At 37.6% G+C, this 19,542-nt stretch overlaps 4 protein-coding genes across 4 annotated transcripts; 2 read left to right on the top strand and 2 right to left on the bottom strand.

The window, feature by feature from the left end:
- Window positions 1-2,291: 2,291 nt before the first annotated feature.
- On the bottom strand, window positions 2,292-7,251 carry LOC145911371 (uncharacterized). The gene is made up of 13 exons (XM_082998692.1): window positions 7,043-7,251; window positions 6,817-6,921; window positions 6,564-6,702; window positions 6,315-6,499; window positions 5,867-6,071; window positions 5,579-5,664; window positions 5,435-5,506; window positions 4,818-4,885; window positions 4,103-4,211; window positions 3,890-4,019; window positions 3,351-3,506; window positions 3,171-3,274; window positions 2,292-2,614 (listed from the first exon to the last, which is right to left on the bottom strand). The coding sequence occupies exons 1-13, from the start codon at window positions 7,175-7,177 to the stop codon at window positions 2,486-2,488; spliced, it is 1,623 nt and encodes a 540-aa protein (XP_082854818.1). The 5' UTR covers window positions 7,178-7,251; the 3' UTR covers window positions 2,292-2,485.
- Window positions 7,252-11,449: 4,198 nt separating this feature from the next.
- LOC145912062 (carbohydrate sulfotransferase 8-like) lies at window positions 11,450-14,992 on the top strand. Its single transcript, XM_082999484.1, has 6 exons — window positions 11,450-11,666; window positions 12,928-13,085; window positions 13,445-13,572; window positions 13,906-14,112; window positions 14,352-14,480; window positions 14,680-14,992. Exons 1-6 carry the CDS (start codon window positions 11,486-11,488, stop codon window positions 14,990-14,992), a joined length of 1,116 nt encoding a protein of 371 aa, XP_082855610.1. The 5' UTR covers window positions 11,450-11,485.
- Window positions 14,993-16,196: 1,204 nt separating this feature from the next.
- On the bottom strand, window positions 16,197-17,525 carry LOC145912061 (lactadherin-like). Its single transcript, XM_082999483.1, has 3 exons — window positions 17,336-17,525; window positions 16,913-17,085; window positions 16,197-16,641 (listed from the first exon to the last, which is right to left on the bottom strand). Exons 1-3 carry the CDS (start codon window positions 17,523-17,525, stop codon window positions 16,504-16,506), a joined length of 501 nt encoding a protein of 166 aa, XP_082855609.1. The 3' UTR covers window positions 16,197-16,503.
- Window positions 17,526-17,560: 35 nt separating this feature from the next.
- Window positions 17,561-18,592, top strand: LOC145912060 (carbohydrate sulfotransferase 11-like). The gene is made up of 3 exons (XM_082999482.1): window positions 17,561-17,712; window positions 17,952-18,080; window positions 18,280-18,592. Exons 1-3 carry the CDS (start codon window positions 17,561-17,563, stop codon window positions 18,590-18,592), a joined length of 594 nt encoding a protein of 197 aa, XP_082855608.1.
- Window positions 18,593-19,542: the final 950 nt, after the last annotated feature.

Raw genomic sequence — 19,542 nt, 5'->3', positions numbered from 1 at the left:
TGACAGTTTTGTAAAACTTCAATACATAGCTTAATCACGTACACACATGAATAAGTTCACCCAAACGAAAAAAAGTAACTACTCTATTTCATTGCTTTAAGAAGGACAACTTTTTCGAAACAAAAATCCAAAATACCGACACACTGAGTTCTATCTAAACTGGAGAAGCTTATCGCCCCACTCCACTACAAGTACAGCATTGTTAATGGCTTGATACACCGTGCATATATGCAGCTCATTTAAACCCATGCACGAGGAATTTCAGGCAATAAAAGACTACCCTGCGACGCAATTGCTATCAGATGACTTTTCTGGATCGTTTTCACACTCCTACAAAAGTGTCACACCCAACCCGATGCTAAAGAGACGGCAAAGCAACACCAGCAACACTTCCTTATGCGCCTCCCTTATCTCTACCTTGCTTCAAAACAGTTATCAAAAGAAATTCGCGGGTGTGTCGCCCATCTCACAGTAGGCAAAACACACTCTACGTCTTGTCTTTGACACCAACAAACTTATTTGCACTTTGTTTGCTCTTGAGGACCGGGATCCAACGCTAACACGATCTAACGTTGTTTACCGTATCACATGTTCCTGTAGTTCCACATACATTGGCCAGACGAGACGAGACTCAAGGAGCACATGACGCACCCTTCTTCGGATGTTTGTCAACATCTTGTGGCTTATCCAAAGCACTATGTCGACTTTAAGAACCAAACAATCCTTGGACAGATTAAAGGAAAACCTCTCTTTATTTGAAACGATCTACATCCAAAAATTTCACCCGCTATTTAATACCGATATTTCCTATGTGCCATTACGACTTTTTAACATATATACCTCTCTTGGTCGCCAAGTGTTTTAAAATATTTTTAATTTTTCTTATCGTTCGCAGTGCATTTTATTTGTTTTTTACCCTTTGTTTTTATCATTACCACAGGCAACTCGCTGTTCGGCTTCTAATCTCAACAATTGCGTCTCTTCTACTTCCCCTTTTTTGCTTATTGTTACTCACCGTACCATTTCGCCTGCATATTACATTGAAATGATTGCAGTACAACAATTGAAACGTCTGTATCATGAAATTCTCGACTATTGCATTGGCTATTTGTTTGTATTGCTGCTCCTGTTTCGTCAATATTCCCAATTTGACCAAACAGATAATTTGAACTCAAGAAAGTTTTCCATAAAACTAGTCAACAACCTCTGGGCCTGTTCAGGATAAAAGACTTTGTCAAGCTTGGTCCCTGTAGTGAGTTGTTAACAGATACTGATGGCATCATAGCAATTTATAGAGCTGTAAACAGGTCTTTTCAAGCATTTAATCTTTCCAAACTCTTGGAATTCAACCAACCCCGCTAGGTGTGGAAGCAAAAAAGGAAAAACATATGCTGAAATTAGCCATGCATGACAACTAATCACAATACAGCTCTATTGACCAAATAACATAGACAGATTACTGAAATAATAAAAGCAATCTGTCCTTTAATCAAACTGACGATAAAAAGTACAAGACACTATAATGCTACTTGCACCTTTATTATATCAGGGTACTTCACAATAAGCGAAAAATCCTTCCAACCTCAGACTACTTTTGGTTCAAGCGCCAACATGACAATTCATGTAGGTAAAATAAAATTACCATGAGAATTGGTTCAGTAATTATAGTCTGGGCGCGGGATTTAACACGTCAGCGCAATAAAACACACTATAGCCGAGGAAGAAGAATTCGGGTTGCCGGTCATATGGTCCACTGATTTCCTGGAAGTGACTTGGCATAACTTTTCGTCCTGATTACCGCACGGTGCTAGAGAAAAGGTTATTGAATCAGAGATCTGATTACAAGTAACATTAACAGATTTCAATATGTTACCTACAATTGATGTCTACTCTTGTCTCACGGCAACTTTCCGACACTCCGTTGACAATACAAAAACGCTCCCGCTCAGGAACACATATTACAACAACGTTTTAGTACTTATGTTGCTAAAACAAATATGTGATGGCTCCGAGAGCGATGATAAATTTATAAAATAGCATGACTAGATTCAAAGGCATTCTACGCCTTCCGCAGAAATACGCTACTTGTCTTTGGTACCAGGAAGAAGAGGGGGCATTTGCCGTCCTGAAAAAAACTAATAGGCCTACATACAAAATTTTGTTCCCCCTCTTTCTGGGGACGGCCATGCTGTTCCGGCACGAGTAAATGTTGCGTTTTTTTGTACACGTTTTGTCCTGGCACTTTCACTTTGCATTTGTATGCTTAATAATAATTCAAGCAACACAACACCTGCACCACAGTGTTTAATCCACATCCAACAAACAAAACGGACCCATAAGTCTAACATGAAGAAACAATACATGGAAACGAGAGTAACGTTGCATAGAAGCATTAACAGACAGTCACCGCGTTCTGGGTCTTAATTCTGGCATAACACAAGTCACCAAGCAAAAGCAAAAGTAAAAATGACATAGGTCGTGCAAGTTAACTGGCTTCGTCGGCATCCGTCGCCGTCGAAATAATTTCTTCGTTTTCCGAGGGAAACTTGAGGTTATAGTTCTCTATCAAACGGTTGTACCTTCGTCTTTCGTTATCTTCAAGAGACACCCCACCCTATTATGAAGACATTTGCATAAAGTAGTGTTTCGCAACGGAAAGCGATTTCAAAATATGGAAAACTTTACTTTGCAACATGGAATTGAACAGAGGTCCAACAACCTATAACATGCGGGCCGGTTTAAACCCGGGAAGTATTTTCAAGAACGTTTCGTGTGACAGAAAATTACAATATAAATAATTAAATGACGAATGCAAGTTACAACTCTTGATAACGCTATCAGTGGGAGGCTTGCACAGAGACAATAATACCAAGCGACAGTTAATTTTTATAGGATTATAATTTTGCAAGCTGTATCGTATCTACATGTGGAGCGTAGGAACTTTCTCGTCATTACCAATAAGATTTGCGATTATAACACTTTTTTCACCGTTAAATAATTTTAGCGTTAGGAATAAGTGCAATCGATTCTCTAGTCCCGTTTTTCCCTTTCTACTGTAAAAAAAACAAGCCTATACAACTGTTGGTAAGTTGACGTTTTTGTATATTTCATTCCATGTACGGACGTTCTACAAAACAGAAAGTTGTGTGCTTAAGTTAGTTGATGCTTACCACGACTTCCAGCAGCATCTCCTTGAAATGCTGAGCCTGTTCTTTTGTCATGTGAAAACTCTCTTTGGTGTCCGTGTTTGTGATGAAGTGAACTTCAATTTTGTCTGGAATTTGAAAAGGTTTGGCCAAAATGAATGGATAGAACTGATCATAGACTATTGTGGAGAATGCGTTTCCTACCAGTTGTACTGTATCCAGCCTCTGCCAATTCCTTCCCAATCTCCTGTTCAAGTTGTTGGATTGTGGGATCTTGTTCATTTTCTTCATCCACTTCTCCAACTTCTGCATCTATGTGTCTTACCTTCACTTTAATGTGTTCAGCTTTGTCGGATTTTTCTGCATACGAAACAAAACAAACCATCAGACATAAAATGTTGAAAATTTTGTTGGTTGGTCAACTGTGTTTCAAGATGTTTATGCCTGCTGCAGAGGCTCAGTTGATATTTTGCTGCATGATTTCAAAATTTTACTTCGCAAATATTGTTTGGGTGGTGACTGTTGTTGTTTTTGATGACAAATAAGAGCAATCTTTTCGTCAATTTACTCTGCATGCCCACATAATTTATCATTGATTGGCAAAATGTCATATGTTATCAAAATAATGCACAAGTTTTTATAAAACATCCTTCGAAAAGCAGGTTTAAGTGCAACCTATGTTGAGGTAATTTAGCATCAGGCTGAATATAAATGTAATGGAAAAGTTTAAAATTTCCACACACCTGCACCAAAGTTTCCCAAACTCCCTAAATCACGAAATGAGGACAACCCTAAGGATTGGAATGCATTGAACAGATTGTCTTCACTTAACAACTCTTGGGCATCAAGAAATGTCGAGATCTCAATTTCGAGCTAAAAAACAAAAAAATTATGACTGTGAAATTACCAGAAAAGACAAATCACATGAAACAGTTGTTACATCTAACAATACTTACTAATCTTGCCATGTCTGCACTGGGCAACCTATTCAATCGTAACACAGAATCTGTGATTGTTTTGTGGAGACGTTTTTGAACTTCTGAAGACAACTTGTTCAATCTTGACCTACAAAACACAAATGAACTGATCAGATTAGTTTTAGTCAAAATTTGGTTAACAACTGTGGGACAAACATGGTCTAAGGCAGAGGGCGGCTACCGGAGCCACATTTGGCTCTTTGAACCTCTGGTATGGTTCCATAGTGACAATTATTTCGTTTCATGTATACATTGAAGGGTCAAAAACATTCATGACAACTTAGGTTTTGTGGCAACCTGGTTTAGTTTAGAGCCAAAATATTATACTGGCTCTTTGCATGCCAACCTCTGGTCTAAGCGAGTGGTTTTTAAAGTGGGGCATGTGCCCCCACTGGTAAGTCAGAAAAAAAATTTGGCCAGCACAGAGGTTTTACATGAACCAATTTCTTGACCACCCAGTATCATTTAATTACAGATCAACTGGGAATACAAATGGTAAGCATTTGATTTTTGTAATTTGAAAGTTTGTGTAAAAAATGTTTAAGAATTACTGCTCTAGGTTAAGCACAGCTTTATCATGTTTTTTGAGGCACACAAATTAAAACAGTGCCACTGCATTTACCTATACACACACATATAGTATATAATTGTAAGTTTAACTGAATAAAATCAAAGTAATAGTTAATGTACATACTCTTCCACAAATCTGGAAATAAAGTCTAGTGCAACTTCCTTTGCCTCTGAAGCCTCAACATCTGAAACCTAAAAGCCAACAAATGGATACACATGAAAAATATTGTGTAAAATTTGCAAGCACACCAACTATGTTTTACTTTTTTGAAATTTCAATAAAATCAGAGGTTTAGTTATGCCATATTTAGACCCGTGTTTCACAACTGGTGGTATGCATACCACTGGTGGTACACGATGGCATTCCAGGTGGTACGCAAGCACCTTTCCGTAATTTGCGGATGTAGTTTGAATTTAAAAAATTGTAAGTAATCTCAAAATGGTACGCGTCGAAATTGTTTTACCTCCAAGTAGTATGCAACCACAAAAAGGTTGGGAATCACTGATTTAGACAATCAACTGATTATTATGTGCAAAAGTGTCGCATAAACCTAAATTATTGACTTGAATGACAAAAACAAAAAGATAAATAGTAACAAAACAAAATGTTGCGTAATTTTGGAAGCATAATGAAAAAAATATTGCTGTTGCAAATAAACTTTTTTTTTAACAAAACAGTATAAAGGTAAATACAAAAACAATGTGGCAATCATTTGTAAAAACCATCAAAATAAGTCTTACTTCTGAAAGGACTTTTGGTGGTAATATGCTTGACTGCATAGAAGCAAAAGGGTTGTTCAACAGTAGGGAATTCTGTTAACAAAATATTATATGGTTGAATTAAAAAGGCCCAACAAGATACCCTTCTAGCCTGTCTATTCATACCTGCAGTTCTTCAACATAGTCTTTCATCCTATGATGCCTTTCCACAATTTTTTCGTTCATAACTTTTTGTGCTTCTTTAATTTTTCCTAAATTAGAAAATTCGATGCATTTACCGTTATTTTTTAATTTAATTCAAAATACAGTCTTTCATGCATAAAAATTTTCCCAAGAATTAACACACTGTTTTGTCGTCAACACAATTATAACAACCATGATCAAAAAACTTGTTCAGAGTAAAAATAAAAAGGATATTGCAAAACTAACAGGTTTGTATTTCTAGTCACTTACTTTCTTGTTGCTCCTGATACTGTCGGTATTTTGATTCAGTTAGCAATGGCTGACAAACAACGTCCACCCCCTTAGCAACTGACAACAATCTGGTATGTGGATGGGAACAGAGAAGACTCGTTTTCACAATAATAACATATGAACATGTTGATGGTTCGTCAACGCGATCAATAAAAGCGACATTTGCAGATTCATCGCAGTAATACTGAAAACATAAGAATGAAACATTTTGGTTTTAGTGTGGACATACAGTATAACTAAAACATCTTATGTGGCCAAATGTGCTGCATGAATATATTTTTTATATTATAGCATTTTTTTTTTTTTTAAACATTTTCCATGCAAAAGACTGAAAAATTAGGATCATTATGGACTATCCCCTATTTTGGAATTCAAGTCCAACATCATAATTGAATTCAGAGAAAAGAAACAAGCAATTCCCCCTCACCCGGACTTCTGTTTCACGGTGGTGATTGTGTATGTCACATTTTGTCCCATTCATGTATGTTTGAGAATGATACTTTTGCATTTTACGATGCCTAAATGGACTTTGCTTTAGTTTTTCTTCGTCATTCCAATCAAAATCGGCCTCATAAAGGCCCAGATCTATCGCATCACCATGTGTAATTCCATCTGATAATCAATAACCAAGGGTATGTCTGGGTATCAAGTAACAATCATTTCAATATCATCATACCATCACTGTGGTATTGTCTCACAGTTTTACCAAAACACAGTTCATAAGTCCACCATCCCTTGACTTTTTTTAAGCACGCATCAAGTTTAAGAGGTTGTAACAATATCGGGATTGGGTAATCCACAGGTAAACGACTTTCCTACCATCACAAACATGACTGTCAAAAGCCACAAAATTATCATTGTAATTTGCACTAGTAATAACGCTTATTTTTAAATAAAATTTTGTGTTGAGCACATAACCAGGTATAAACCTGTGGGTCAGCGTGTTCAGCCATTTTTCTTGCAGTGTCAGGAAGTTTGCAGAAATATGACTGGCCATGTTTTGAAGAAAGCTTAAGACCTTCTGTCCAATCCACCTACAAAACAAAAAAAAAATGGTAAATTTGCATTGAAACATTATTTGTTGTAAATGCGCAAAGTGTAAATATTAAAGAAGTCATAAAACCTTAAAGTTATCCCAACAATACAAGTACGCACCTCTACTTCATTGACGGGGTTCTTGTTGATGTCCAGGGCATAATGTAATTCATTTAATTCTTCGATATTGAGAAAACAGACTGAATGCTCACCAAAACCAACTAAGAAAAGCGCGAATAGCAAGTGTCTATACATTTCGTCTAACACAGTGGGCTAATTTATCTGCGCAAAACAATAACTTTTATCACGCATTTCAACAACGCACCATTTTAGCAAAGGCCAAGTGCCAGACATGTAAATTGTAAACAAACCAATTAGAAAACAGCAAATATTTTATCGTTCTGCATGACTAAATACCATTTAAAATAATTTTTGTTATTTTTTTAAACATTTGTAAACTAATTACGATGTAACTATTTATTTGTTTTTTTCGGCCTTTACGGACGTGTAACCATAGTATTAAGTTGTCTATGGTGTAACTGATAGCCCGTAGTCTATCAATGATACATGACGTCATCACCCACGCGAGCCTTATCTACGATCTGTGACGTCAGTCAAGTCAGCTATATATATATTACCTATGGAGTTCAAAACCACCTATTTCAAATACAGTCCCTCTCTTCGTTCTCAGAATTTTTGTGAAACCTTTTTAAATTGTTGCAAAAAAAGCTTTTTACCATAGATATGAGACAGATAGAGTAGGTTTGGCGAATAGAACGAAGTGATTAACGTAGCTAACAGCTGTGCACGTATACGCCAAGTAATGAAATTGCACAATTTAATACAAAAATGACGTTTAATCAAACAGTTTCTCTGCAGGTTCAAGGAAAATAAATTGTTACTGATGCTGCCAGGCATATATTTTATTACTGTATACTGCCCTTCTGGCAAACTTTATTTTATTTATGTTTCTCAAAGTTTCGGCTGTTATGCAACAAGCAACAGATTCAAGAAAGAAGTTGGAAAGTCGTATAAAACAGTGAGTAATACGTTTGCCGCACCTGTAACATCAAGTACTTTTATCTTTTGGTGTGAAAAAGACGGACAACAAAAGTAAAAAAAAATATTTTTTTACCTCTGTTACTTCTAAGCATTCAAGACCGTCCTATAGTGCTTGTGCAACGGATTGTGTGAATATATACACTTGTACATTCGGTAAACAGGTGTAACATTACAGCAGTTCGCACACTTTTTTTCTCGCGCGACACATGAAAAGAATTTTTGTTTTGTTTTTTTGTTTCGATACCGAAGTGACTGGGGAAAGCATGGACAGTAAGTTTTAACAGACGTTCTTTTGTTTGTTTCACAAATCAGCTCGTGTTTTCACAAGTAGCTCGTGTACTTTTCACGGCAGCACAGATACCCTATCATGGATTTGTGGGTCAAAAATGAATTTTAAACTTTAGAGCTCTACCGGTAACTGCTCCCAAAATTCGATCATTTCGTCCAGGGTCGGTTTAAACTCTCATCTGACCTGGCATTTTAGCCTGAAACTCAAAAAGTGTTGAAAAGCTGTATTGCTGAACGTTATGGTTCAAATCATTTATTGGACCACCCAACAAAACGTAGTTGAATATATGATCAACCAACCATTAATTTTGATTAACTGTGACTGAGATGTGTAATCTTACACATACAAATTGAAAAACTTGGTTTCACTGATAAATTGACTTTTTTGATGATAATTTTCTAAGCAGACATGATTTAATACTAACCTTCCTGTTAACGAGTGATGGAGACATTAAGCTATTGTAAAACCATAGCATATTATATGGTAAAAGTGTTTTAATCTAACTGTGACGCAAAATACCTTGTCCGCGGTTACATGTTTACAGTGCAACACCGTAATAATTTTTCACTCGTTCTTTCTTGGGAAAACGTTTTGATAAGCATTCTTGTTTTGTGTATGAATTGTGACTGTGTCTTTACATTACGTTATAACCTACACCAGAGGTGTGTAAATTGTGAATGTGCCTTTTTGACTTTGATTAATTTATACCTATGGCTCGTCCCCTGGTCTACATATAAGAAAACCCCGCGATCTTAAGTGTGAATAGAAGACGGAAGACAAAAAAGTACAAAAGCAAGCGTTACAGCTATTGTAGTTGTTTGTGACTTCTATTGTAATGAAATTTTACACCACAACTCTAGCGACAAGGTATAATTGAATTTTAAGACCGTTTCTTTGACTGGCAACGTATAACTCAATATCCTGGGAGTCGGCGACGAACAAGCTAACTGCATGTTTTCACGATGTATGACATTTCAGAGAATCTCACGACGAACGAAAAAGCTTGACAATGGCTTCCTTTCGTGTTTTTGGGTGGTCAGAAATGACTTTGGGATTGTCACATGGAAAAAGCTTGATTGCTGCCACGTTATTTTTTTCACTTCCCAAATGTTGGTACAAAATAGGAATGCAATGGGATTGTGTGGTTTTACTTGTTAGAGAATGTAAAACACATGGTCAAATGCTTGGATTTTCAGCAACGGATGGCAACAGTTTACAGCACAGGTTTAGGCGCAGTATTGGATGTTGTACTAAAGCTTACCACAGACGTCGTAGCAAAGGTGATCGTCGTCAGTGTCACTCGTAAACAGTGCAGCACCTTTTTGTAATTTGCAGCACATTCAGTACAGTGATAATTTTTTTGGTACCAATGAAAACGCAAAATCTTACTTAGACAATTTAATTTTCTTTCAAACAAAGAAAGTTTCAAACTACTTTAATGCTATAGTAGTGGCAGTTTGTAACAAAAGCAATTTTAATCCTGATAAAAATAGAATAATAGTTTCGATTCACCATGTCGTCAGTTCGTCAACTTATGGGCGAAAATCTACAATTTCAATTTGAAGAACTTAAAGCAATTATTGACATACCGGAATTGCAAAATGTGCCTACTGCATTTTTTTCGAAAAGCGGACCAAGCGGAAATGGGAAGTCGTATCTAATGAATTTTTTTGGCACCTTTTGAAAAAAGTAAGTTTATGTCATTATCGTTAGCCTAACTTTTATATATTATAACGTACACGAGCTTTCGCGAGTAACCCTCGCTTCATCAGTTGTAAATGACATAAAGTGATAGACATAAGACTGATACAGCACATTTCATAATTTGATGAAAATTAAGCGGATGCAGTAAAGTACACTGAAAGGCTTTTGGGACCATAGTCAATATACCAGAAGGCACATCAGTGTCAAGCTAATGCAGTAATTCTCAGCAAGCCTCTGTTTGCTGAATTTGTCAGCTATAATTTTCTTTGTTTTATGTCTGTTGTGCTGGCCTGGCGTGAGGTAATTTACAATAGAACAGGGCTTGGTGCTTGGTTTGAAACGCATTTTTTTGTTACGTTGTGGCACAAACGTTTATTGAGGCAATCATCATCGAAATCATTGGGTGAAACAAAAATTTCCACGGTTTTAACCAAAAAACGTACTTGACAAACTGGGGGAAAGAAGTTTCGCCACTTTTGATATTTTTGATACTTTTGACGGCTGATATTTCTGCAAGCAGACAATGGTTGAGGTGTTTTAATCACTAACACATGAATGTCAAATAGCTTCATGAGATTATTAATCACACTATACAAATTTCAAGTAAGCTGGATTTCAAGAATATCGGGATCAAATGTTTCTTTTTAGGTTTTTTCGAGTGATCATCGTGTTATGTTGTTTCGATATAATGTTTTTATACCTTTTTTAATATATGGGCATGAAAGTTGCTTGGGTTATTATCGTCATCGTACGTTTTTGGTCACGACGATCTCATCTATGCATGAATATGCCTGCGCAATGACAAGGTCTGCAAAACCTTATTTTGTAAACATTCTCTGGATTTCTTGGTGTCAGTTTGCTGCTGTAAGCTAATACCAAGCGTGAAAAGGGATGACGCATATCTACAAATGTAGTGTACGCCTAGACGGCTTCAATGCTTCAGTGCGGTTCAACCTTAAGCAAAAGTATTGCATCAAAACAGAAGTGGCATTGATAAACTAAATCCCTGGTGTCATTTCCACTACGTACAAGCATTTACAACAAACAATAATTAGTGTTTATTTAGCGAATCTAAAAACCACGATAACCAGCACAGTTTCCTTTGTTGAGAACGATGCCATTCACGTTGTCTTAAATCTTTCAGAAAACTAAAACGCTGCCAGATTCCTAGGAAATTATCGATTAATTTCACAAATCTCCACAAATGTAAAATTACCAGGTATTTCTGAACAAAATAAACGTTAGTAGCCTGACTGACAAGTATAGCACATGGGATGGGAAAATGGCTTTGTTTTTAATTAAGTTTAAAGACCCACGCGTTGAACTATCGACCTTACCACATTTCCGTTGAAAATGTGTGACGATTCTTCTATATGTTTGTACAGATATGCAACAAACCTTTCCACCCATAGTCAAAAAATTTAATTTTGTCAGCGTACGCAAACATGCTTTGGTCGCATTTGCGTCGAAGAGTGATTTTGTTAAAAGTTGTCGTCGCCTTAGTTTGTATGGTCTTGGCTGCAAATGTCGTTTGGATTAAATCTATACATCCGAGTTTGAAACCAAAATCCAACCTGGTTAAATCAACTGCGTCAAGTACAGCGGCTTTAAAGAGGACTGACGTCCCATCAAATCAAGTATTTCGTGTGGTCCGTTATAAATTGACTTCACAGGAGCTTCAGAGGTTAGGTAAGATTAAAAATAGTTTGTTGCACTTATTATTATCGTTAATAATGGGCGACTACAAAATTCGTCAAGCTACATCGATATGAGATCATTTGTAAATTGTAATATTATTTTGACTTGTAATTGTAATTCAACCTTTCCCTAGTTGGGCAAAAGGACTTAAAGTGCATATGACACGGCCATGACAACTTTGCGTAAAACTAAAGGTACGTCTACAACAAACATATATCCAAAGTTTTACGGTTCTACGTCAACTAAAAAATGTAGAAAACTGCACGAAAAGTAACGGCGACCAAAAATCGTAACCCGTTTGCGCTGAGGAGAAAAGGACATCACATAAGGCGCTTGCGTCGAAAAAATGCATTGTTTAGATAGGAGAAGGCGCCTTTTTTTGCAGATCGAATAGTTTTAAACATAGGAGAATCCACAGATTACGTTACCTTAAAGGTCAGGACAGGGTTTTGCATCACACAAAAATTTGTCATTGTGACGTCACTAATCAAAGGCATATTTGTCCCTATTTAACGGAAGACCACAGGGTATAGCAGAAACGACATAACTGTGAGTGGACAAAACGACAATGCTAAACTAACGGTTTGTCTCTGTCGTGTTTTCAAAAGTTCATGTATCATGTTAGCGATCATAAATGATGTAACAACAAAAACACCCTCTCCCAGTAGCCTAACTGTTTTATTATTACACAACTAAATAAGACATAATAGGTCGAACAGCGGCCATCTGTCTTCAGCTTAAATTAACATAAAAATCCGTTTATTGCACTTGTTCACTTTTTGTCCCTTGTTTAATGCAATATTATGCTTAAACCAGTTTTACAATGTTTTCCATTCCTACGCATAAGGCTTGCTGCCCGCACTCACGCAGGACCAAAGCGCCTTCTATGACGTCACGCAACAATAATCTCGCTTTCGCACGATTTCGTTCGCAGCGGCAAAAGTGCGACTTTGATCAGCTGTATCTCAGAAACCAGTCGTCGTATCAAACTACATTTTTCGCCAAAAATGTTCTAAAGTTATGAACATCTCTTAGTTTGATTATTAACATGTTTTGTTTTTACGTGTCATAGGCCTATGCACTTTAAGAGATGTCACAAATGTAGTTGTTTAGGTCAAAAGATACCTGATATATAAAGCCCAGCACATAAAACGTTTGAGATTCTTCGCATCCAACATCAAACATAGTCGAACATGCAGTTTATCATAAAAAACAAGGAAAACAACAATAAAATAACAGCATAATATTTTAGCAAACAAGTCGACGCACGTATTATCATTGGAAGAACCCTACCTGAGCAGACATACAGGCATAAGGAAGCGATGTCGCCACGTAATGAACGACGAAGTTGAATTTTCCCAAATGATATATGATGACAAGTATCGCTTTGTGATGTGCGATGTCGCCAAGGTAAATATGATATACAATAGGGTGTTATCAAATTTTTGGGGCAAGCTTATATGTTTAACGCAACGTAGCAAGGAAGGGGCCATTACTTTTAATATTTTGATTCTATTTCCATAGAGTTGCTCAGGCTTTATTCAAATGTGCAAAGCTACAGTATATGAGTGGATGTGAGAATAGTCTCCAGTTCAATTCTGCTCTGTTTAGTCAATTTTGTGCCGTTTTTTTTCGCAGAAGCTGTGCTTACGTACCCTTAAGTACCCTAATTGTTTATGTTTAACTATACCATGAACAAAAAATTGTCATAACAACGAATTCTAATTAAAGATGTCGATACTTGGTTAAATGCATTGATGTTTTACCAGGGCGCGTCCACAACATGGAGATACATTATCTGGTATTTGTTGGGAAAAGTTGATTCTCAAGTGAAATTAAAGGGCTTTAATATAGGTGACATCGTCCTCAACAGAGGAAACATGCTTGTGCTTGGAAGGTGATCGTCTTTTCTGGATAAGCTTTAAATACACTAATCATTGTTTGTTGTAAATGCCATAGCGAGTAATGGAACTGACATCAGTTATTTTATTTATCAATGCTTCGATCAATGTCACTTGACCTTCAATTTTAACTCTGTAGGCCAAGATGCATTGCGTGTTTTCATAAACCTTATGTCAAATGATTTTTCCTGTGTCAAGCGCTTGACAGTAATTGTAATTGGTATTGAAGTTTTCACTTGTGTCACGCAAACGAAGTGTTGCTGGTTGGATTGATTTCGTGAGAAAAAATATTTTCATTGTTTTCATGAAGAAATAATTTTGTTTCGAAGGTTGAACCGCACTGAAGCATTGAAGCGTCTACAGACCTACACTACATTTGTGGTTATGCGTCATCCCTTTTCACGCTTGGTATCAGCGTACAGCAGCAAGCTGACACCAAGAAATCCGGAGAACGTTTACAAAATGAGGTTTGGCAGACCGATTGCCATTGCGCAGGCATCTTCATACATGCATGGGATCGTCGTGAACAAAGAAACGTAAGATGGCGAATGTGATAACCCAATTAACTTTAAAGTCCATATGTGTAAAAAAATTATCACATTATAACAAATAACACGATGATCGCTTTGACAACTATTTGGTTTATCCAGATCGTCTCAAAATCCAGTTCATTTTTTTTTAATATTTTCTATGAAATTGTATGAACGTTCTCATGCTATATGTTTGACCTTCGTGTATATGTGATTAAAACACCTCAAGCATTGTCTATTTGCAGCAATATCAGTCGTTTTGATGTGGAAAGCGAACCGAATTTCAAAACACTCTCCAAAGGAGAAAAGTCAGATGTTCTCAAGTACATCGAAATTATCAAAAGTGGCGAAATTTCTTTCCCTCAGTTTGCCAAGTACGTTTTTTTCTCAAAAGGTAGAGGATTCTTGTTGAACCAAATAATTTAAATGATGATTGCCTCAATAAACGCAGCAAAATAATAGGCTACGTTTCGCTCTGAATACCAAGACATGTTCTTGTGCAATCTACTTTAAGTCCAATTTAATGCCCCCATATTTTATTTGTATGTTGTGATAAACTTTATACACTCGCAGGTTTGTGGCAAACACTCCCGGAAACCTCAGATACGTCGACATGCACTGGCGCCCTCAAACATCTATCTGCAATCCTTGTGCGGTCAACTACGATTATATCATTAACTTCGAGGATCTAAATAAAGATTCGGATCGGATTTTAGAATACTTCCAGAGGGAGGATCCAGCGGAGAAGCAGATTCGAATGAAACCACGAAAGTCGTTGATCAACAACAACAGAACTGCCGAATATTTAAACATGTTGGATGCTGAAACTAAAGAGCGTCTGAGGCAGTTTTACGAACAGGACTTTGCTGTGTACAGCTACACATAATTTTGCATATAGTTTGTGCCCATGACAGACGCTTCATGTCGTATTGATTGCCTTTTAATGTGTTCCTACAGTATAATTTCGTACCCCGTTGTTCAATATAAATGTAGCAGGAACAGATACCTTTTTGCACAAAACGCCTTGATAAATTGTGCATTCCAGATTAGGCCAACGTAAAAGTGTTACATGCGGCGTTGTCTGACTGCGGTGGTAGAGATCCCCTGGGTGTGATTTATCCGATTTTTCAATTCCCAACTCAAATATTAAATTGAACTCATTGTCGTATATGATATGATTTTGTTTTCGGTGTGATATGATTTTTTTTCCTTGTATCAGACCAATAATAGAGACAATCAATTGTTTCATAGACAAACATAAACAAACACTACGTTCGAGGTAAAAGTTCGTGAGTCGTATAGAATAGTGACACGTGCTAGCTCAAAACACTATAACGCTCCCTGCATGTTCAATGATATTCATGATATGTGCCATTCAAACTCCACTTTTAGACGACGCGTTGGTTAGTTTTAGACGTTGCTCGCCTCTAACTAATCCAATTAATCTACACAAAGGTATATCAGTCATTACTAGGAAGTAATGCCATGCTTACGCATAGCAAGGCGGGATCGCCCCACTGCGCAGGCCCTTTATATTTGGCGATCACATCTCTAATATTCTGTTCATAAGGTTCACAGGCTTCGCAGCCAAGGCATTGCAGCCAAGCTGGATCAGCCATTTTTCCCGACAAGTCGGAGCGAGATCCGAAAGGTGAGGTTTGAACTCACGACCCTGGGCTAACCAGGCCCAACGCTCTACCAACTGAGTTGCAGGAGCTCAGTGGCTTCACGGGGTATATTGTGGCCAAGGTACACTGGTGCGCTTGCGCCTTATGATCATTACTAGGACTGACCTATTGCACAATCATGTCATCCAACACACTACTTTAGCGAGCGTATATATTTCAGCTATAAATTGATATAATTTATACACACGGCATCATCAGTAGTCTAAAAACATGAAACAAGAGCAAACATTGGAATTGAAATCGAACGCATACTTTTTAAAAAACTTTTGGTGTCACGATACCAAGACCAAGACTAATTGATGTTGTCAGTGGGAGATGTATGCTTTACATGTAAACATTTCTATTTACAGGTAAATGATAAACGTAAACAGTTTTCATGCGAAAGAATGATTGCAATCCAATAAGCGTGTTGTGAAGTAAGGTATTGAGACAAACGGATAATAATTTACCCTGACAACATGCGCTTGGGTTGCTCAGATAGGCAAACATATAGAAACATTTTAAATTATGTAAACACAAGGATCACTGGCTATTTCTAACATTTGAGATTTATTTGCTTGGTGGTTGCATTATTGCAAAATCAGGCTTTTATGTGTGTGTGTTTCAGAAATTTTTTTTTTAAATCTGACATGCAAAGAGCATTTTGGTAAATTAAAATAACACATGTGCAAAAAACACAGGTTTAGAAATAGCCATCATAGTGACAAAATCAACATGTCAGGTATTCATGCCTCACGCAAACGTGGCTGTGCCATAGAACAGGCAACACACGAAGTTTTACAGCTTCGATGGGTATTTCAAACATGTTGGTGACTTTTGTATTCCTGTCATTGTTGCCATGAAATTCCTGAAGGAAACATTTCAATAAAAAAGTGCAAATACGAAAACGTTAAGCATCCAAGAAACTTGTTGCAATTGATTGTGTGAGTACATCAAATAGACAAGAGTAACATTGCAGCGGTTCACAAACGTTTTTCGAACTCGTTCACCGCAAAATCTCGAAATATTTTTTTCTTTTAAATGGTAAGGGCTGCATAGTGGGCTTATTATTCGAATTTACAGTCGCCGAGGGTTAAGCCAACAAAGAAAAACTAAGCAAATAGTACAATTATTCTTACCATCACTTGACCGTCACTGCCTGTCACATATTTCCAGTGTGGATCGTTGGGTGCGTTAAATGACACCTTAAATTTTTTTGTCCAGCAGCTCCAGTCGTTTCGTCCCTGCGTTACGATCCCAGTGATGTTAGTCGGTGATTCCAAATCAACTTGAATCCATTCGCCAATTCTTTCTGTTAACATTTACACAGCAAATAATTGCGTGGTAAATGTCAAGGGCAGATCACAAGAGCTTTAAATATTGCAGGTAAGAATCCCAGCTTCATGGACAAGACCGGTGGAACAAAAGTTTACTGTTTTCCCGCTTTAATTTTTGTCAGATATCACGAAAAGTATGCCTACGGTTATGACGGGGTGCAATCTTTGACACCAGATACCAGCAGTGCGTTACGGCATCCCATTGGGCCTAATTTTGTCACTTACGCGCACCAGCCACCCAGCCACCATAGTGCACTCCTGGAATGTTAGGGCGATCTAAACGGCCGTTTCTGTGATGATGCCAGTCGTTAACGTGAGGATTTAGATAAGACGACGCGGTGATGGCGCTGTCATTGATCAAGTTGGTTTTCAATCCCAATAATTTTGTTTCGAAGGTTGAACCGCACTGAAGCATTGAAGCGTCTACAGACCTACACTACATTTGTGGTTATGCGTCATCCCTTTTCACGCTTGGTATCAGCGTACAGCAGCAAGCTGACACCAAGAAATCCGGAGAACGTTTACAAAATGAGGTTTGGCAGACCGATTGCCATTGCGCAGGCATCTTCATACATGCATGGGATCGTCGTGAACAAAGAAACGTAAGATGGCGAATGTGATAACCCAATTAACTTTAAAGTCCATATGTGTAAAAAAATTATCACATTATAACAAATAACACGATGATCGCTTTGACAACTATTTGGTTTATCCAGATCGTCTCAAAATCCAGTTCATTTTTTTTTAATATTTTCTATGAAATTGTATGAACGTTCTCATGCTATATGTTTGACCTTCGTGTATATGTGATTAAAACACCTCAAGCATTGTCTATTTGCAGCAATATCAGTCGTTTTGATGTGGAAAGCGAACCGAATTTCAAAACACTCTCCAAAGGAGAAAAGTCAGATGTTCTCAAGTACATCGAAATTATCAAAAGTGGCGAAATTTCTTTCCCTCAGTTTGCCAAGTACGTTTTTTTCTCAAAAGGTAGAGGATTCTTGTTGAACCAAATAATTTAAATGATGATTGCCTCAATAAACGCAGCAAAATAATAGGCTACGTTTCGCTCTGAATACCAAGACATGTTCTTGTGCAATCTACTTTAAGTCCAATTTAATGCCCCCATATTTTATTTGTATGTTGTGATAAACTTTATACACTCGCAGGTTTGTGGCAAACACTCCCGGAAACCTCAGATACGTCGACATGCACTGGCGCCCTCAAACATCTATCTGCAATCCTTGTGCGGTCAACTACGATTATATCATTAACTTCGAGGATCTAAATAAAGATTCGGATCGGATTTTAGAATACTTCCAGACGGAGGATCCAGCGGAGAAGCAGATTCGAATGAAACCACGAAAGTCGTTGATCAACAACAACAGAACTGCCGAATATTTAAACATGTTGGATGCTGAAACTAAAGAGCGTCTGAGGCAGTTTTACGAACAGGACTTTGCTGTGTACAGCTACACATAATTTTGCATATAGTTTGTGCCCATGACAGACGCTTCATGTCGTATTGATTGCCTTTTAATGTGTTCCTACAGTATAATTTCGTACCCCGTTGTTCAATATAAATGTAGCAGGAACAGATACCTTTTTGCACAAAACGCCTTGATAAATTGTGCATTCCAGATTAGGCCAACGTAAAAGTGTTACATGCGGCGTTGTCTGACTGCGGTGGTAGAGATCCCCTGGGTGTGATTTATCCGATTTTTCAATTCCCAACTCAAATATTAAATTGAACTCATTGTCGTATATGATATGATTTTGTTTTCGGTGTGATATGATTTTTTTTCCTTGTATCAGACCAATAATAGAGACAATCAATTGTTTCATAGACAAACATAAACAAACACTACGTTCGAGGTAAAAGTTCGTGAGTCGTATAGAATAGTGACACGTGCTAGCTCAAAACACTATAACGCTCCCTGCATGTTCAATGATATTCATGATATGTGCCATTCAAACTCCACTTTTAGACGACGCGTTGGTTAGTTTTAGACGTTGCTCGCCTCTAACTAATCCAATTAATCTACACAAAGGTATATCAGTCATTACTAGGAAGTAATGCCATGCTTACGCATAGCAAGGCGGGATCGCCCCACTGCGCAGGCCCTTTATATTTGGCGATCACATCTCTAATATTCTGTTCATAAGGTTCACAGGCTTCGCAGCCAAGGCATTGCAGCCAAGCTGGATCAGCCATTTTTCCCGACAAGTCGGAGCGAGATCCGAAAGGTGAGGTTTGAACTCACGACCCTGGGCTAACCAGGCCCAACGCTCTACCAACTGAGTTGCAGGAGCTCAGTGGCTTCACGGGGTATATTGTGGCCAAGGTACACTGGTGCGCTTGCGCCTTATGATCATTACTAGGACTGACCTATTGCACAATCATGTCATCCAACACACTACTTTAGCGAGCG

This window comes from Ascidia mentula, chromosome 8 (assembly GCF_947561715.1).
Source record: "Ascidia mentula chromosome 8, kaAscMent1.1, whole genome shotgun sequence".
Lineage (NCBI taxonomy): Eukaryota > Metazoa > Chordata > Ascidiacea > Phlebobranchia > Ascidiidae > Ascidia > Ascidia mentula.
Note: the sequence above shows the minus strand (reverse complement) of the source record. Positions and strands in the feature narration are given on the sequence as shown.